At 39.1% G+C, this 15,509-nt stretch overlaps 1 protein-coding gene across 6 annotated transcripts in view; it reads right to left on the bottom strand.

Moving 5' to 3' along the window:
• Nucleotides 1-12,308: 12,308 nt before the first annotated feature.
• frmd4a (FERM domain containing 4A) overlaps nucleotides 12,309-15,509 on the bottom strand; it is a 765,730-nt gene continuing 762,529 nt past the window's right edge. For all 6 annotated transcript variants that reach the window (XM_043714187.2, XM_043714188.2, XM_043714186.2 and 3 more), the window contains one exon: nucleotides 12,309-14,308. In XM_043714187.2, coding sequence (XP_043570122.1) covers nucleotides 14,206-14,308 — 103 coding nt within the window. In that variant the 3' untranslated portion in view covers nucleotides 12,309-14,205. The remainder of the gene's footprint in view (nucleotides 14,309-15,509) is intronic.

The following is a 15,509-nucleotide window of genomic DNA, read 5'->3' as shown; positions in this document are numbered from 1 at the left end:
TTTGATTTGAAGAAAAATTTAGAATATTTTAAATGGATTGTCAGGAGTTTTACTGGTACTTGGAATTAATGAATGAATTTTTATAGGGCACACTTTTGTTCTTCAAGAAAATCTTGACTGTTATGTGATATAAAATAAGGGAACCGTATGTTGTCAAAACTATATCTTTGTATTTTGTTTTTGAATGTGGGCTCTTCCTCCATTTTCTTCACCACACCCACCCCAGTAAGTTACCTGAAGCTAAGGATAGCCAGTTGTTTCCTCCCATCAGTTAATGTACACTGTTGCTTTAAGCCAATCTGTCAGAGACTTTATAATCTGTGAACAACCTAGAGGAAAAGATTTTGGAAACAAAAGGAGTCCACATCAAATCCTGAAGACTGGTGACATTGAACTGCTTCCCCCAATACATTTTCTCTCCATTTGTAGCACCAACCTATTTGTCTAGCTGGGTTAAACATGAACACAAGCTAGCCACAAAAAGACATGACCCCCTCTCCCTCACAGCCCTACACATGGATGAAAAAAACCCACCATTTCGACTGGGACAACACATCTATCCTGGGACAGGCTAAGCAAAGACATGGCAGAGAATTCTTAGAGGCCTGGTACTCCAACCAAAACGCCATAAACAAGCACATAGATCTAGATGCCATCTATCAACCCCTCAGAAAACGCACAGGAAATGACATCACCACAAACCCCAGGAACCCCATCGAGGAGAAAGATATAAATAGAAAGCAGGAGACAACAGCTTCGCTTCACTTGGAGGTCGCCACTGATGATGTTACCTAGCCAGGTAATGAAACGTCTGGATATCAAACCTACAGCTCAGCGAGCAAACCTACACCCTAAATAGACTCATGTCAATATGCTATTGTTTGCTTGTGCTTAGAATATACTTATTTGTAGTAAATTGAAATTCTTCTGAAGTGCAGAAACCTGGGCTGTGTTTTCTGTTAACCTGGCTCTATCAGAGAAGTGAACTTGAGATTTTGCATACTTTAATAAAATCCTTAACTTCATGATGCGTAACATCTGTCAGCTGAAATCTAATCTTTCCACAATTCCAGCTTTCCCTCTGCAATAAAGTATTTTCTAGCAATTAGAGCTAATGTAGAAAGAAAAGATGTACAGAATGCTTAAAAATATCTGTGGAAGCAAAACCTATTTGCCATAGCATCTTACTGATTTTGCTGCCACAACATCAGCAGTGGGTATTTCTACAGCACCACCAAAGTAACAATGTAATATGGTGCTTCACAGGAGCACTATCAAAATAAATCGTTCAAATGGCAGTCTAGTGATTCCGTCAGCAGTTACTGGAAGAGCAGCTTGCCATAAGTCACTGGGGAATCACACTGAAAATCGAGCGCCGCTACTCTCAGACTCATCACAAAACTTAAAACTTTAAAAACTACACAAAGATGCCCCAATTTCCCTGTCCTTTAGACCCAGGTTTCTGTATTTAACAGAACTCCAACTTAGAGTCATAGAGTTATACAGCATAGAAACAGACCCTTCAGTCACACACGTCCATGCCGACTACATATCCTAAATTAATCTAGTCCCATTTGACGCATATCTCTCTAAACCTTTCCTATTCATATACCCATCCAGATGCCTTTTAAAGTTACAATTGTACCAATCTCTATCTCTTGCTCTATCAACTCGTTCCACACACACACCACCCTTTGTATGAAAATCTGTCCCCTCTGGACTCAACTCTCTCCTGTCACCTTAAACCTATGCTCTCTAGTTTTGGACTGAGCTGATTCTCGTGCTGGTGAGAATGCTGCTTCTCAGTTCTTTTCTGGATGCTTCCAACGGTTTGTAAGAAGTATAAGTGGCTGGTTCAGTTATAAGAGATCTCCCACTTATCAATGAAGAGTCACAGCTCGCAGCAACTGTGCAAGGATAGATAAACCAGTTTTCTTCAGGTTCAAAGTGGCCTACTGTGGAGAACAGTAATTGGCTGAAAGTCTGAAGGCTCCCCTGTACAGTCCCAGCCCCAATAGCGTTATAGTGTCATACAGCACGGAAACTGATCCTTTGGTCCAACCACAATCCCAAACTAAATCTGGTCAGTCACCTGAGAACTGACCTACATAACATTTGGCAAACGGAAGACCTTTGATTTGCTAACTGGTCACTAATCCACTAACTGATCCACTGCATGTTACCAACCAAATCTCCTTCAGCTCCAGTTCGTCTGTAACCTTCTACGATGGCTGCTGTGTAAACAGTACTTTCAATGAGTGTCAGGTTAATTCTTTCAAAAACATGTCGAAATCCTTGCAATTCCCAGTTTTAAAACAGTTCTCATTTCAGTCCACAAATAGAAAAAAATAAAAATAAGACACATACAAGTTGATAAAAGACTGTTGAGCGAAACTTTTATTTTGGACATGCCGTCTGACCTGGAGAGTATTTCTAGGATTATCTTTTTCCATTATTAATGATAAACAGAGTTGCTATCTGGGCATATTGAAAAAATCATTGCAAAAGTGTTATTTGGATCAGTACATCGAATTATTGCTGTCTTGCATACATTATGAGTAATCTAACTGTTGTAAAACCTTAATTCACAAATAACAGGAGAATATTGAACTTTCCAATGGATCTGACCTCCAGTTAGATATTTCATAAAGAATTTGCAATCTAATAATAGACAATTTCATGCTAAATAAATGGACTTTTGTCAATATTCCATCTTGGGATGTAGGCACTACTGCCCATACCGAATTGTTCTTGAGAATATGGCAGTGACCAATCTTGAATATAACTCCCATATTACTTTGGGTCTGGAGTGTCTAAGGAGGCAGGGCTCCCTCCCTAACCAGAAGGGTTTTTAACAACAAAATGATAGTTTCATTGCTAGATTTTATTTCTGAAATTCCGTAATTGTTTTACCCAAGTCTCACTAAATATAAAACACAAGAGAAAATGTAGATTCAGTTGAAGAGGAAATACATTTTTCAATACGTTCCATGTAACCTATGGAAAATAATTCAGTGCATTTGGATTTCATTCATCCTCCCATGTTTGTTCATCTTGTTTCATTTCTTGATGGAAAGAGTTGATGATCTATTCCCATGGTCCATCCAAAGTTATTCCAGACTTACAGCTACCTGGGTGAACACAAGCATTGTTACCTTTAGCAGGTGGGAAAGTCCTTTAACTTTACTACTTGGCTGAGATCACGGATTTGTTTTTTAACTTAATGCAGAAGCAGTTATGCTAATCTGAGATGATTTATTTGCAACTCTTTTCCATAAATAGTTATTTCACATTTAGATGTCTGCAAGAATTTCAAACACAATATTTGCCAAGTTATTATAGATAATGCAGAAAATAAGTGGCGCAACTAGATTAACCTCTCATAAATGAGTTAATTTATAGTCGAAATGATCCCTAGTGACAATAACACTCCATTGCAATTCATGGAATGAAGCCATTCAGAACAAGTATAGTCTGAAAAAATGTTCTCACGACATTTTTTACGTAACAGTTTCCAGCTGCCTCTTATATTTGAAGCCAGCAGCGGTCTCTAGATTGCCTCCATGTAAACTTTTATTATGACAGCTGCTTTATATCATGAATCTTGTTTCCTCACAAATGTATTGGTCAAACTGACACCTCAATTAAAGCTGAACAACACTGAACAAGATCCATTTGATTTCTCATCTGTGGTATAAACCTTTCCCCTTTTTGTTTCTTACCCACACAAGGTAGTTGCTCAAAGAGGCAATTCATTTAGTGTAAATAGCAACCATTTCACTTCTTCCTTGTTGAACTATAGCCATTAAATTGTCTCATGAGTTGTTAAAAAGGAAAGTTGTCAAGCGTAGTTGGGAGTAATGTTTACCTGAGTTTCTCAGGCTTATGTGAGCATTTTTCTTTCAACAAGTTAAATAAAATGATCTGAATGTTGCAAGGTCAATTTCAGATGAGGTGCTGTACAAATTACAAATTATAAATGTCATTGAGAGTTAAAACAGATGATTGCAAAAGTGATCAGGAATCTGTTACAAAGTTGAAGTTTTAATTTTGCTATATTAAAAATTTTACTTTGCAAGAGGTTTCTTCCACACTTCTCCAACTCAATTGTAATAGTTTATTCTGCTAAAGCTGAAGCGATGTCAGAAGTCAGATGACACCAGGTTATAGTCCAACAGGTTTATTTGAAATCACAAGCTTTCGGAGTGCTGCTTCTTCATCATGATGAAGGGGCAACGCCTTTGAAAGCTTGTGATTTAAAATAAACCTGTTGGACTACAACCTGATGTCATCTGACCTTGTCGACCCCAGTCTAACACCATCAGCTCCTCATCAAGACTAGAACAATTTTAGAGGTATCTTGATTTGTTCTGTGGTCAGTGTGACACCCAGTGTGTTTACCAAATGCTTTATTTTAAAACAAATGAGTGGATAATGAAAGGCAGTTTATTTTATAATGCTGAAATTTAAAAACATTTTTGTTTTATTTTTAATAATTCTCCAACACCCATGCAGACAATGCTTCCCAAAATGTTCATCTCACAGAGTTCCCTTGTAAGTTTTTATACTAGAGAGTTTGTATGAAGAACACAATACTTGTTAGTGCAGTAGTGAGTTGTTCATTTCAGAGACTCAATTTGATATTAGTCTGTCTCCTATGGAATTACATTTGAACAAAAGAACAGAACCTAGATTCAAATAAAATTGAATTGTTGTGTTATGGAACAATAGTACAAATGTTCAGAGTCTTTTTAAAGTTGTATATTTAGTTTTCAGTTCATTATAATTAGTAACTCAGTTTTTAGTTCATTATATCATTTTAGTTCCCATTTTTAATTAAAACTTTCTCTGAAAGTTTATCACAAAATGTGAAATAGGATCAGAGAGGATCATGCAGCCCTTCCAACAAGCACCCGAGCTACAAATCTTCACATAAACTTTGAACTTGCTATCCCATTCAATATATTGATGGTTGATCTTGAACCTTGTTCCTGCCCAATCTCAATCTGTCTTGAATCCCAAAAAACCTAACGATCCATTGAACTCCGTCTCGAATATGCCCAAAGAGTAAACACTGATAGCCTTGAGAAATTCAAAGTCTTACAATTCTGTGATTAAAAATATTTGTTATCTCATTCACAAATGGCCAAACAAAGTATATGTATTATATTCCATGCAATTCCTCCTCTCCCAACCTCCTCTAGCTTTAATCTCCTAGGCTCATTCTAATATAATCTTCACACTCCAGGAGTCAATCTATTGAAACTTCACAATACCTGTTCTCACAGAAATACGATCTTAGACATGGAGACTGAACTGTGTACGATAATCCGATTGTGATCTCCTTCTATTGTTCCATTCTCAAGGCGAGTATAAACAGTTTATAAAGACAATTTCTAGCATAGGTATGGAAGAGGTATTTATAATGAAAGAGTTGACAACCAATTTGTGTCTAGTTAGCTGTGTAAATGATCAGCCTAATGGAACCCTATTTTGTTTAATTAAGAATGCTACAGGATGGCTCAAAATTGAGGTGTTGTCCCATGGGAATTAGTTTTGCATTCTTTTAGCAAATAATTGACGATCTTAATTGATTGTGATCCCTGCAGGGAATGAAACTTAAAAAAGACAAATTTAAACTTCTGGATAGTAGCTGAAAAGACAAGACAGCAAGATTTCATATTTCAAAACTTATATTGTATTAAACAGATGACAGTCACTATTGAAATAACAATATTTTTATCAGCAACTTGTGCTTTAAACTCCAGCAAAGAACATTTCCCTATTATTTTTAACCCCAGAAAAAACGCTTCACAAGTGTAATTTATACTGCTGATGCTTGATCTTACTGGACTCAGGCAAAGGGATTCTTAGCTCCCAAATGTATATATCTTTTCCTTTCCATTACCAACCTGGCAACTTGTAATCCCAGAACGATCTTTCACAGTGAGGGTTTCACCTGGAGAGTTTGCCTTTAGCAAGAACTAGATAAATCTTCTTGCCTCATTACAAATTCTCACACTCTTGGGCTTTTAATTTCAAGTGGGGATTCCCTCCTGGATCCCAGTAGGTTTCCAGTCTCCTGGAGTTACGGGATACCTCAGAAGACCTTGTCTTCTCAAGCTCTATCCATGGAAATGTGAATCACTTGGCCTTATATTCAGGTTTAACTGCATTATAGACCCCAACTCTCTTTTATCTTGAAGGTAAATGTGCAGTTTAAAACGTGTCATTCTCCACACTTCCTTGGGATTTTGGAGAGGAGCAATGTAAAATGGGGAAGCAATGGCCTCGTGATATTATCATTAGACTGTTAATCCAGAGACCCAGGTAATGTTCTGGGGACTCGGGTTCAAACCGGTAGATGGTAGTTGAACTCAATGAAAATCTGGAATTAAAAAATCTAATGATGATCATGAATCCATTGCCAATTGCCGGAAAACCCATCCTGGGTCACTAATGTTCTTTAGGGAGAGAAGCTGCCATCCTTACCTGGTCTACATGTGACTCCAGACCCACAGCAATACGGTTGACTTTTTACTGCCCTCTGGGCAATTAGGGATGGACAATACATGCTGGTTTAGCCAGCAATCCCCCCATCCTGTGAATGTATGAAAAAGGATGCTGCTGCTATGAACCGCTTACTCTCTTTTCCAGGAAAACCACTCTTTAATCTTTAACTGTTACATCATCCAGGCCTGTAGTCAGTAGAATTCAGAATGCATTTCATTTTATTCTCAATTAAATATACCATCTCAAAACATGATAATCATATGCACCTCATGTTTTGTAAAATCTAAGGATGTAAACATCCATGATTGCAGAGGTCAAAAAAGGGCCCCCAATTTTGCAAATATCTAAACTAGCAAATTAAGTGCAGGCAGTTGTATAATGGGTCTTACATTCAATACAGTATGGACATAGTTGCTGTATTGATTAAGGTAATCATTTTTAACGGGATAAGTTTATGTGAAGAAGGTGTTTGGTATGCTTTCCTTTATTGGTCAGAGCATTGAATACAGGAGCTGGGAGGGCATTGGTTAGGTCACATCTCTATGACTCTATGTTAATTTGCAGATCCTAATTCAGTAATGGGATATTCTTGTCTTTCTGTTCATGCAATTTTGTAAGATCAAAATATTTTTTGTGACATCGGTTTATTGTGAAAATACAGACCAGGTGAGAGTGAATCAGCAAGCAGTTTCCATTGCATCAGATGTATCTTCTGTTCATCCTTCACTGAAAACATATCATCTACTAAATGTAGGGTATTTATAGCTGCCTGCTTGCTTCTTTTTGACTCTCATTCACAGTTTAACTCTAACTCCTTGCTTCTGAATAAAACTTCACTAGCTTGCTGCTGTGGAAAGAAATTAATATCAGCTATTAACATTACCTTAAACAGTACATGACTTTTATCATATTACTTTTAATAGTGTATGACATTTATTTCCATAACTGTTCCCAAATGCTTGGTTATCTTGGTTGAGTTTGACATTCATACCTAGGAGAATCTAATATTTGTGAACCTTGGCTTGCCTGCACGAGATTAAAACAAAGTATTTTTCAGGATTCTAAATAATCGTTGCTTGAACAGGCACGGCTGGATAATTGGTGATATGTTTGCGCTCATGTCGAGGTAATTAAGTCACGACAGTGCAAAGCTGTGTCAGAAGTTGTGCAGGTCCCGATAATTTTCTTCTACAATCAGGTAACTTCTCAAGGTGTTCAAATAAACACGTGATCTATGAAGGATTAAACCGGTTTAAATTGAATATTTGTGTTCAGTATTTGACTATCCCAAAATAAATTGGAAATTATGTATGATTGTTACAGATTGTACTATTTGAGGTGGTTTGGTGCAGAATATGCGGCCGCAGAATCGCTGGCCAGCATATGATGTAGAATGTTAGAATCTGTATAGGATAGAAGCAGGCCATTTAGCCTGTTGACTCCACAGCAACCCTCTGAAGGATATCCCATCCTCCCTACCTCTGTATTTCCCACGGTCAATCCACCTTGCCTGCACATGCCTAGTTACCAAGCACAATTTAGCACAGCCAGTCCACCTAACCTGCACCGTTGGAGGAAGCCAGAGCACCCGGAGGAAACCCACTCAGACACATGGAGAATGTGCAAACTCTACACAGACAGTCGCCCGAGGCTGGAATCGAACACAGGTCCCATGCACCTTGAGACAGTGGTGCTAACCACTGAGCCACCGTGCTGCCCCATATGGTGATAATGTCTCTGGGCTAGTAATCCAGAGCTCTGAGTTAACGTTCTTGTGTATTGGTGCAAATCTCACCAAAGCAAATAGTGGAATTTGACTAGCAGCCTCTGACAGTTGTTGCAAAAACACATCTGGATCACTTTAAGGAAGTAAATCTGACAACGTGGCTCCAGAAACGCAGCCTTGTGTTTTATTCTTTTAGGATGTGGATGTTGCTGTCATTTATTATCCATCCCTAATCGTTGTGGACCTAAAGTCACATGTAGGCCAGACCAGGCAATAAGAGCAGATTTCCTTCCCTAAAGGACATCAGTGAACCAGATGGTTTTCCACAGTAACCGACAATGGTTACATAGTCACCATCAGGTCAAGTAGTCCAGATTTTTATTGAATTTAAACTTCAATTTATTGAATTTAAACTGTAATGGCAGGATTTCAACCCATATCTCCAGAGCATTACTCGCAGCTCTTTGGATTGCTAGTTCATTACCAGGATACCACACTGCCTCTATAGATGACGCTTAACTGCTCCGTGGGCAATTAGGGATGGGAAGTAAAGCCAGTGATGCTCAAATCCAATAAATGAGGTAGAAAAAAACCTCCTCTGATTCCCTACATGCACGTTTCTACTTTTGATCATGCTGTTCGACAGTAGGATAGTGGGGTGGAGGAGTTGGCACATAAAAAGAATTGAAACATTTTTTTCACAAGGAAAGCAAGAGAATCCAAGGCCATGCAACATTAGCCATGGTCTTGTAGACTTGGCTTGTTGTAGATAGCATTCGATAAGGCGTGGATGCAAGTTATTCACCATATTGTCAACCAGATTGGAAAGACCAATGACAAGCTGAAATTCAACAAGAGGAAAAAAAAGTTCTTGCGGGGCTAAAGGACAAAAAAAGCTGCTATGATGAAAACGGAATTTGCTGGACAAATGCAGCAGATTGGGCAGCAGTTATGCAGAGAAACACAGTTAATGTTTTGGAAACTGGTACAGGTATTACTCTTCTTCAGAACTGAAGTTTCTGGAAAATGGTGCTTTTTTAATAGTGTTGTCAGAGGGGGGCAGTTGAACAGATGGTGAGTGTGCCCAGAACAAATAGATAATAATAATAATAAGGAAGTGATAGAGATGTAAAATGGGTGTAAATGTTAGCTGTAAAAAAGAGACAATTGGGTCTGCACTGCTGAGAGCAAAGCCAAACAAGCACAAACAAGACACGGCCAAGGGATGGACAAAGGATATAAGAGGACAAAATACAGAGATCATACTCTGAACTTATAGAATTCAATCTGAGTCCTGGAGGCTATAAAGTGCCTGAGCAGAAAATGAAGTGCAGTTCTTCTTGCATTGAGCTTCATTGGAATAATGCAGAATGGAGATGTTATCCTGAGAGCAAGATGTTTTATTCAAATGGTAAGCAATTCTGTTTTAAAAATTAAAAAGCTCCGATGTTTTTTCTCATAGTGCACATCAGCCTGTACAGTTGTGTAAGACATATCCTGGACAGCAGGGACAAGTTGGGCTGAAGGGCCTGTTTCGATGTTGTGAACCTCTATGACTCTACATCCAAGGCAGCTGTGAATTGAAATCCCAAAACCGTTTGTGTAATAGCAGAAACCCTAAATTATTTTTAATTCATAAAGATCCAGAATCTAATTTAAGCACTAGAGGGAGCCTGTGCTTCAACAGTATTTATTAAGAGAAGCATTTTTCAATTTTCATTTGAGCATTGAATTGAATCAAGGGAAGTTTAACTGGCACAAGCAGGTGGGATGTTCCAAATGCATAAACAGCAGTTACTGAAATTCCAAGAAACACACTGCCCACTTACTAATCAAAGCTGATTTAAGATCACAATAAAGTGGTGAATATTTAAGACTGAAGAGGAAAGTCTTCTCTCAGAGGGCTGAGAGTCTTTGGAATGCCTTGCCACAGAGAACTGTGGGGGCAAAGTCCTTGTGTATATTTAAGACTGAGTTAGATTGATAGCTAGATAGATGGATAGATGGATGGATGGATGGATGGATAGATAGATGGATGGATGGATTCTTGAAGATTCAGGGTTACAGGGAAGAGGCAGGAAAGTTGATGTGAAGAATGATCCCATTGAATCATCCATGATCTTATTGAATCACTGAGCAGACTCGGGGAGCCAATCAGCCTACTCCTGTTCCTATTTCATATGGTCTTGCACACCAAATATTTTCAAATTTTGAGGAGAAGTCATCAACTTGACATGAGAACCCATAACATTTCCCTTTTCCACTTCAGGCAATGAATTCCCTGAAACCCACATTTCCAGTGAATCTGCCATGAAGAATTTGAGAGAATAGGAAAGGCTGAGATGGATATGGGCCAAATGCAGGCAAACAGAGCTAGTTTAGTTTGGGAAACATGGTTCAGCATGAACATATTGGACCGAAAGGTCTCTGTCCATGCCATATGACTCCAATATATGTCATTACCATGACAGGAGATGAAGGTGTTTTGCCCAAAACATCGATTCTCCTGCTGCTCGGATGCTGCCTGACCTGCTGTGCTTTTCCAGCATCAAATTTTCGACTTAACATTTGAGAGGGCCATTCAAAAGTCTGATCACAGCGGGGAAGAGGCTGTTCTTGAATCTATTTGTATGTGTATATTCAAAGCTGAGAAAGAGTTTTTAATTAGTAATGGAATCAAGGGTTATGTGGAAAAGGCAGGAAAGTGGAGTTAGAGGTTATCATGATCTCATTGAATGACAGTGCAGACTTGATGGGCTGAATGGCCAACTTTTGTTCCTGCTATCCTCTGTATGCAGTTATGCTTCATACAGTCTGTTGCTGTATGCTCAGAAGTGTAAAGATCTCACATCGCTGAACTAGATGGAGCTTTTCAGCAGTCAATGGAAATTTCATGGGTTTTATACCAGATTTTTGAAAAAAACATTAATATAAATCCCTCCACCTGCAATTGGAAGTAAGGGGCAGACTTGAACCCTTGTCTACACAGAATTAGCCTGGATCCCTAATATAGTGTCATGGCCACTATATCAGCATCTCCCCCAATGATATTTAATTATACATGTCAGATAATCCACATTAGCTACAACACTTTTAACCTTCCAATTTTCAAATTATTTATGCAGTGAAGTGTAGAGTGGAACTGATTTGCTGTCAGTGCCAGATTACCAGGAACAAAGGTCAAAGTCTATTTTATAGTTGTTACATCGCACAGACAATGGAGTGTCACCTATTGTTGGAGCGTTTTGAAACAGCATTTAGACAAATTGCAAGTTCGAAGTCCTTCAATCACAGCTGAAGCCTCCATTCTGTGTCTCAATGAACACCATCTCACTAGCATTTCAAAGCTGTTCCTCTTTAGAACATTAAAACTGTATGTAGAGGATACATACTCAAGCTTTACTCAAAGTCAATAATCCTCACAGTGACACGTCTTTTTTTGTCAAGTATTTTCACCCTCAACACTCCCCACATTACTGGTTTCTGATGAGCCAAAGTCTTGGTCAAAAAAGAATGATATCAGCAGCACTTTAAGTTCAGCAGCTAGCCCTGTCTCCCAGTTGCCTGAATCAAAGACTTTACTTTGACAGCATCACCAAGAAAGAAGGAACTTACATTAAAATAGCGCCTTGCACATCTTCAAGAGGTTCCAAAATGCTTCTCAACCTATGATTTATTTTTGAGGTTTACTGAATGTCGTGTAGTCAAATACAATAGCCAGTTTTCCCAAAGCAAGTTCCCACAGACCGCAATGAGATGCATGACCCATTCAGCTGTCCGGCTCGTGTTTTCTTTGTGGGGATTACAGTTGGACAGGACACTGGAAGAACTTTCCTGCATTTCTTCGAATAGCACCAGTGGTTCTTTCTCTCTGGAGGAGACCAAGGGAGTTCTAATGTTTCACAGGGAGGTGATGCCTGTAATGAGGCAGAGTTTGACATAAGATGGCACGCATCTAGAGTTGTCTCAAGATGAATGCACTCCCAGAGCAGGCTGATGCTTGTAGCTAACCATGAGACAGGTCATGTATGTGACAAGTCCATTTACAAATACCACAGTCAAATTCTCATAACATTCAGTAATAATTTATTTTGTTAATTTCAAGAACAACCAAATTCATTATCTTGAAAATGCTTCATTTAAGAATTGTTGACAACACTGTTCTGCAAAATGTAAAGGTACTATACAAATTCTTAATACAAAAGGAATAAATTAATCGCAGAATTACACAATTCTGCATTTTCTACACCATACATAATCTTCTTTGATTAAAATGAAACAGAAACCAGAGGAGGGGCAGGAGGAAAGAAGGACATTTTACATGCTCTTTTAAGATCCACAGCCATTTTCTGGGAGCAATCTACTGAATTAATCATAACTACATTGCTTTAATTTACACAACTTGTAAGAAAACTATTGACATTTATAGGTGTAAAACCCTACAACTATTCTAGTGGTAACTGTTTGTTGGGTAGCACCTGAATCTGGTTTGCTATGTCCAAACTAAAACTAATACTGATTTAGAAAACATATTGGAATTTTAACATTTTGCACAATGGCATCTGAAACTGTGTTTAGAAAAAATTCAGCCTCACAATGAATGTATGGTCATGTTTGTGAACGTCAGCCTCTCCGATAACTCAACATCAATTCTTCCGGGTCCACTCACAAAGACAAACAGTGCTGTCTGGGGCTTTTTTTTCAGCTTGCTGAAGCAACCCTTTCTTGTCCATGGGACCACACACAATGGTTCTGCTTCAGCTTTTTACTAAGCAGTGTTCCCATAAGCAGGCATTCTTGCTGCTGTCTCCCCCCACCTCCCCCTCCCCCTCCATAACCACCACTCCCCCCAATCTCCCCGCCACCCACCAGCCCTGCGCCAACTCCACCACCGTCCAGTCAAACAGGAAACCATCAAATATTCAGAAGGAGAGAATTAAAGAAAATAAGCTCCCTTTTATATTTTTGGCAAGATCAGTGTCCTGTTGCAACAGTCACCTTGCTGTGAAGTCTGTGCTCCACGGACTTTGTGAACTTTCCGTGCCAGCCATTAAATTATTTCTGATGAGTACTTCATGGGAAAATATTTTTTAAAACTTTGTGAGGCCTTCTAAGGGTTGACAACTCTCCAAGGTCTTGTGCCATAAATCAGCTAAAGTCCTTGAAGAGCATACACGATCGATGAGCTGTTTTGAAGCTTAGACTAGGGCTGGAATTGTACCATTATGCAATATTTGTCCAGTCCAGAAATATGCAGATTATGTTAACTCTGTGTGCTTTTGTTCTGACCATTTTTGATATAATTAATGTAGTAGCTACTAAACCACGCTTCTGAGTATCAGGAACAGTTCATCAGCCTCTGTATATACTATCCACAAATATATTACAAAACTCTGTTGCTTTATTGTAGGAAAACAAGCTTTTGTGCACTCTGGCATGTCTTACAGTGAAGAATGCATTTTCAATATCTTTAACATATTATATGCCAGAGCCATTAATGAAACAAGAGATTCACAACTTTTTATTTGTCAGGTAACCAGTGGTCAATGTCTATCCAATTCTTTCCTTTTAGCTTTTCATTGGTCTTTGGTAATATTCAAGTAAACTTGGTTAAATTCTGAAGTACTTTATTATTACACTGTCTGCATTAGGGAATAAAATAAAATCATGCACCAGGCTTTAAGCGCAGGAGGTCTGGTGCATATGATTCACAGTTTAAAAAGCAGTGTTGTGTGTTATTCATAAAGACCTTAGGACTGATGGCCAGTGGTTACCTGAGGGACTGCACAGTCTGCGGTACTTCAATTAAGCTTTGTCTTGGTTTTGCGGATTGACTCCTTCTGTGAGCGAGCTCAGAGCTGAAGTTGCTGGTTAACGACTGTGTGCAAGAGTAAGGCAGTGACAAGGGGCAGTGAAGTGATCACTCAGGGGTGTCAACGTTTTGTACTTTGATTTGAGGTCAGATGTCAGACGAGAGTTCCAGGCTTGGCATTGTCACTCCCATACCACTGAACGTCTGCCAATTCTGAATAGAGTGGGGAGTCCATGTAGCAAGTATCCTGGTAGGGTCTGCAAAGACAAGAGACTCAAGTCAGGGAATCAGATTATGTCTCAGAAAATCCTTAATTTCAGTAATGATACATGAAAAGATGGTGTGAAGGTCCTGCACAATGAGATCAAGGATCATGGCGATGACATAATTTGACACTTCTAGCTTAGAGAAAATTGTGTTCTCTCAATCTATGCTGCATTAAAGCATACAGGCCTTTGAGCTAAAATGCGTGCTTCGTCAACGCAAATTTGCTGTACCATGATTGACGAATTGGGGATGCTGTTCCTACAGCACAAACTTTTAAAACATGGCTGTGATGCAATAACATCACAATCCTTAAAACGCTGTTTCTAAAGCACAATTTTTCTATAACACAGGGTTGCACAAGAACGTAACCATCGCGTTAGGGAAAGACTCACTGTACACTACAGGGAAAGCAAGGTGAACCCATACCAAAGAATCTCTCTAAGACCAGTGCCGGTGCTGCCTGGGCAAGTTAGCCTTGAGGGCGAGGTTCAGAGTATGGATTCACACAGTGTGAAATAACTCAGCCCCATGTAAGAAACTGGTCAGCTGGCCAAAGTATTGGGCAGCCTCAACAGTTGACCCTAAACCTCTGAGCCACATTGACTGGCATCTTTGAAATCCTATAAGTCCTGTCTCATAAAGCAGCTGGAACACTGTAAATCTAGCTTGGCTTTCTGTTGTGCAGCTAACCCCTATCAGTTATCAGCTTGATGAAAAACAGGGTGTCCTTTGAAATTCTGTAATTTCAAACACAAAGCCACCTTGTTTGAAAACCTGACAAAAAAAAAGTGAAGCTTTTCCAGGATTTCTTCTTTTCACAGCAGTTTGAAATCAAGACGTGATTTTCCCTTCTTTTGGGTAAATGATACGTCTGAACTAAGGTTTGTCAAGAGTTTGCAAATTCCTCTTACATATGGCTCATTGGCATCCGCTCTATCCTTCGGTGACAATAGGACGACGTGACTAAACACTCTCAGATCATAATACAGACCAGGCACAACACACATATTTAAAGTGTGCCAGCTGCTTATTGGTTAGCAGTGACAACCTTTCACTTTGCCTCAATGGATCGACCATGAGAGACCATCTCTCAGAATGTTAGACACAACCAATCAAAAACTGTGCCATTCAGACTCCTCAAGGTCCAACCTTGATGGTCCATTGTGTAACACATGGAGTCAGACAGATCAA

This window comes from Chiloscyllium plagiosum, unplaced genomic scaffold, assembly GCF_037043375.1.
Source record: "Chiloscyllium plagiosum isolate Xiang-an unplaced genomic scaffold, Cpla_swu_hap1 HiC_scaffold_23, whole genome shotgun sequence".
NCBI lineage: Eukaryota > Metazoa > Chordata > Chondrichthyes > Orectolobiformes > Hemiscylliidae > Chiloscyllium > Chiloscyllium plagiosum.
The sequence above is the reverse complement of the archived record's forward strand: the minus strand, read 5'-3'. Positions and strand labels throughout refer to the sequence as shown.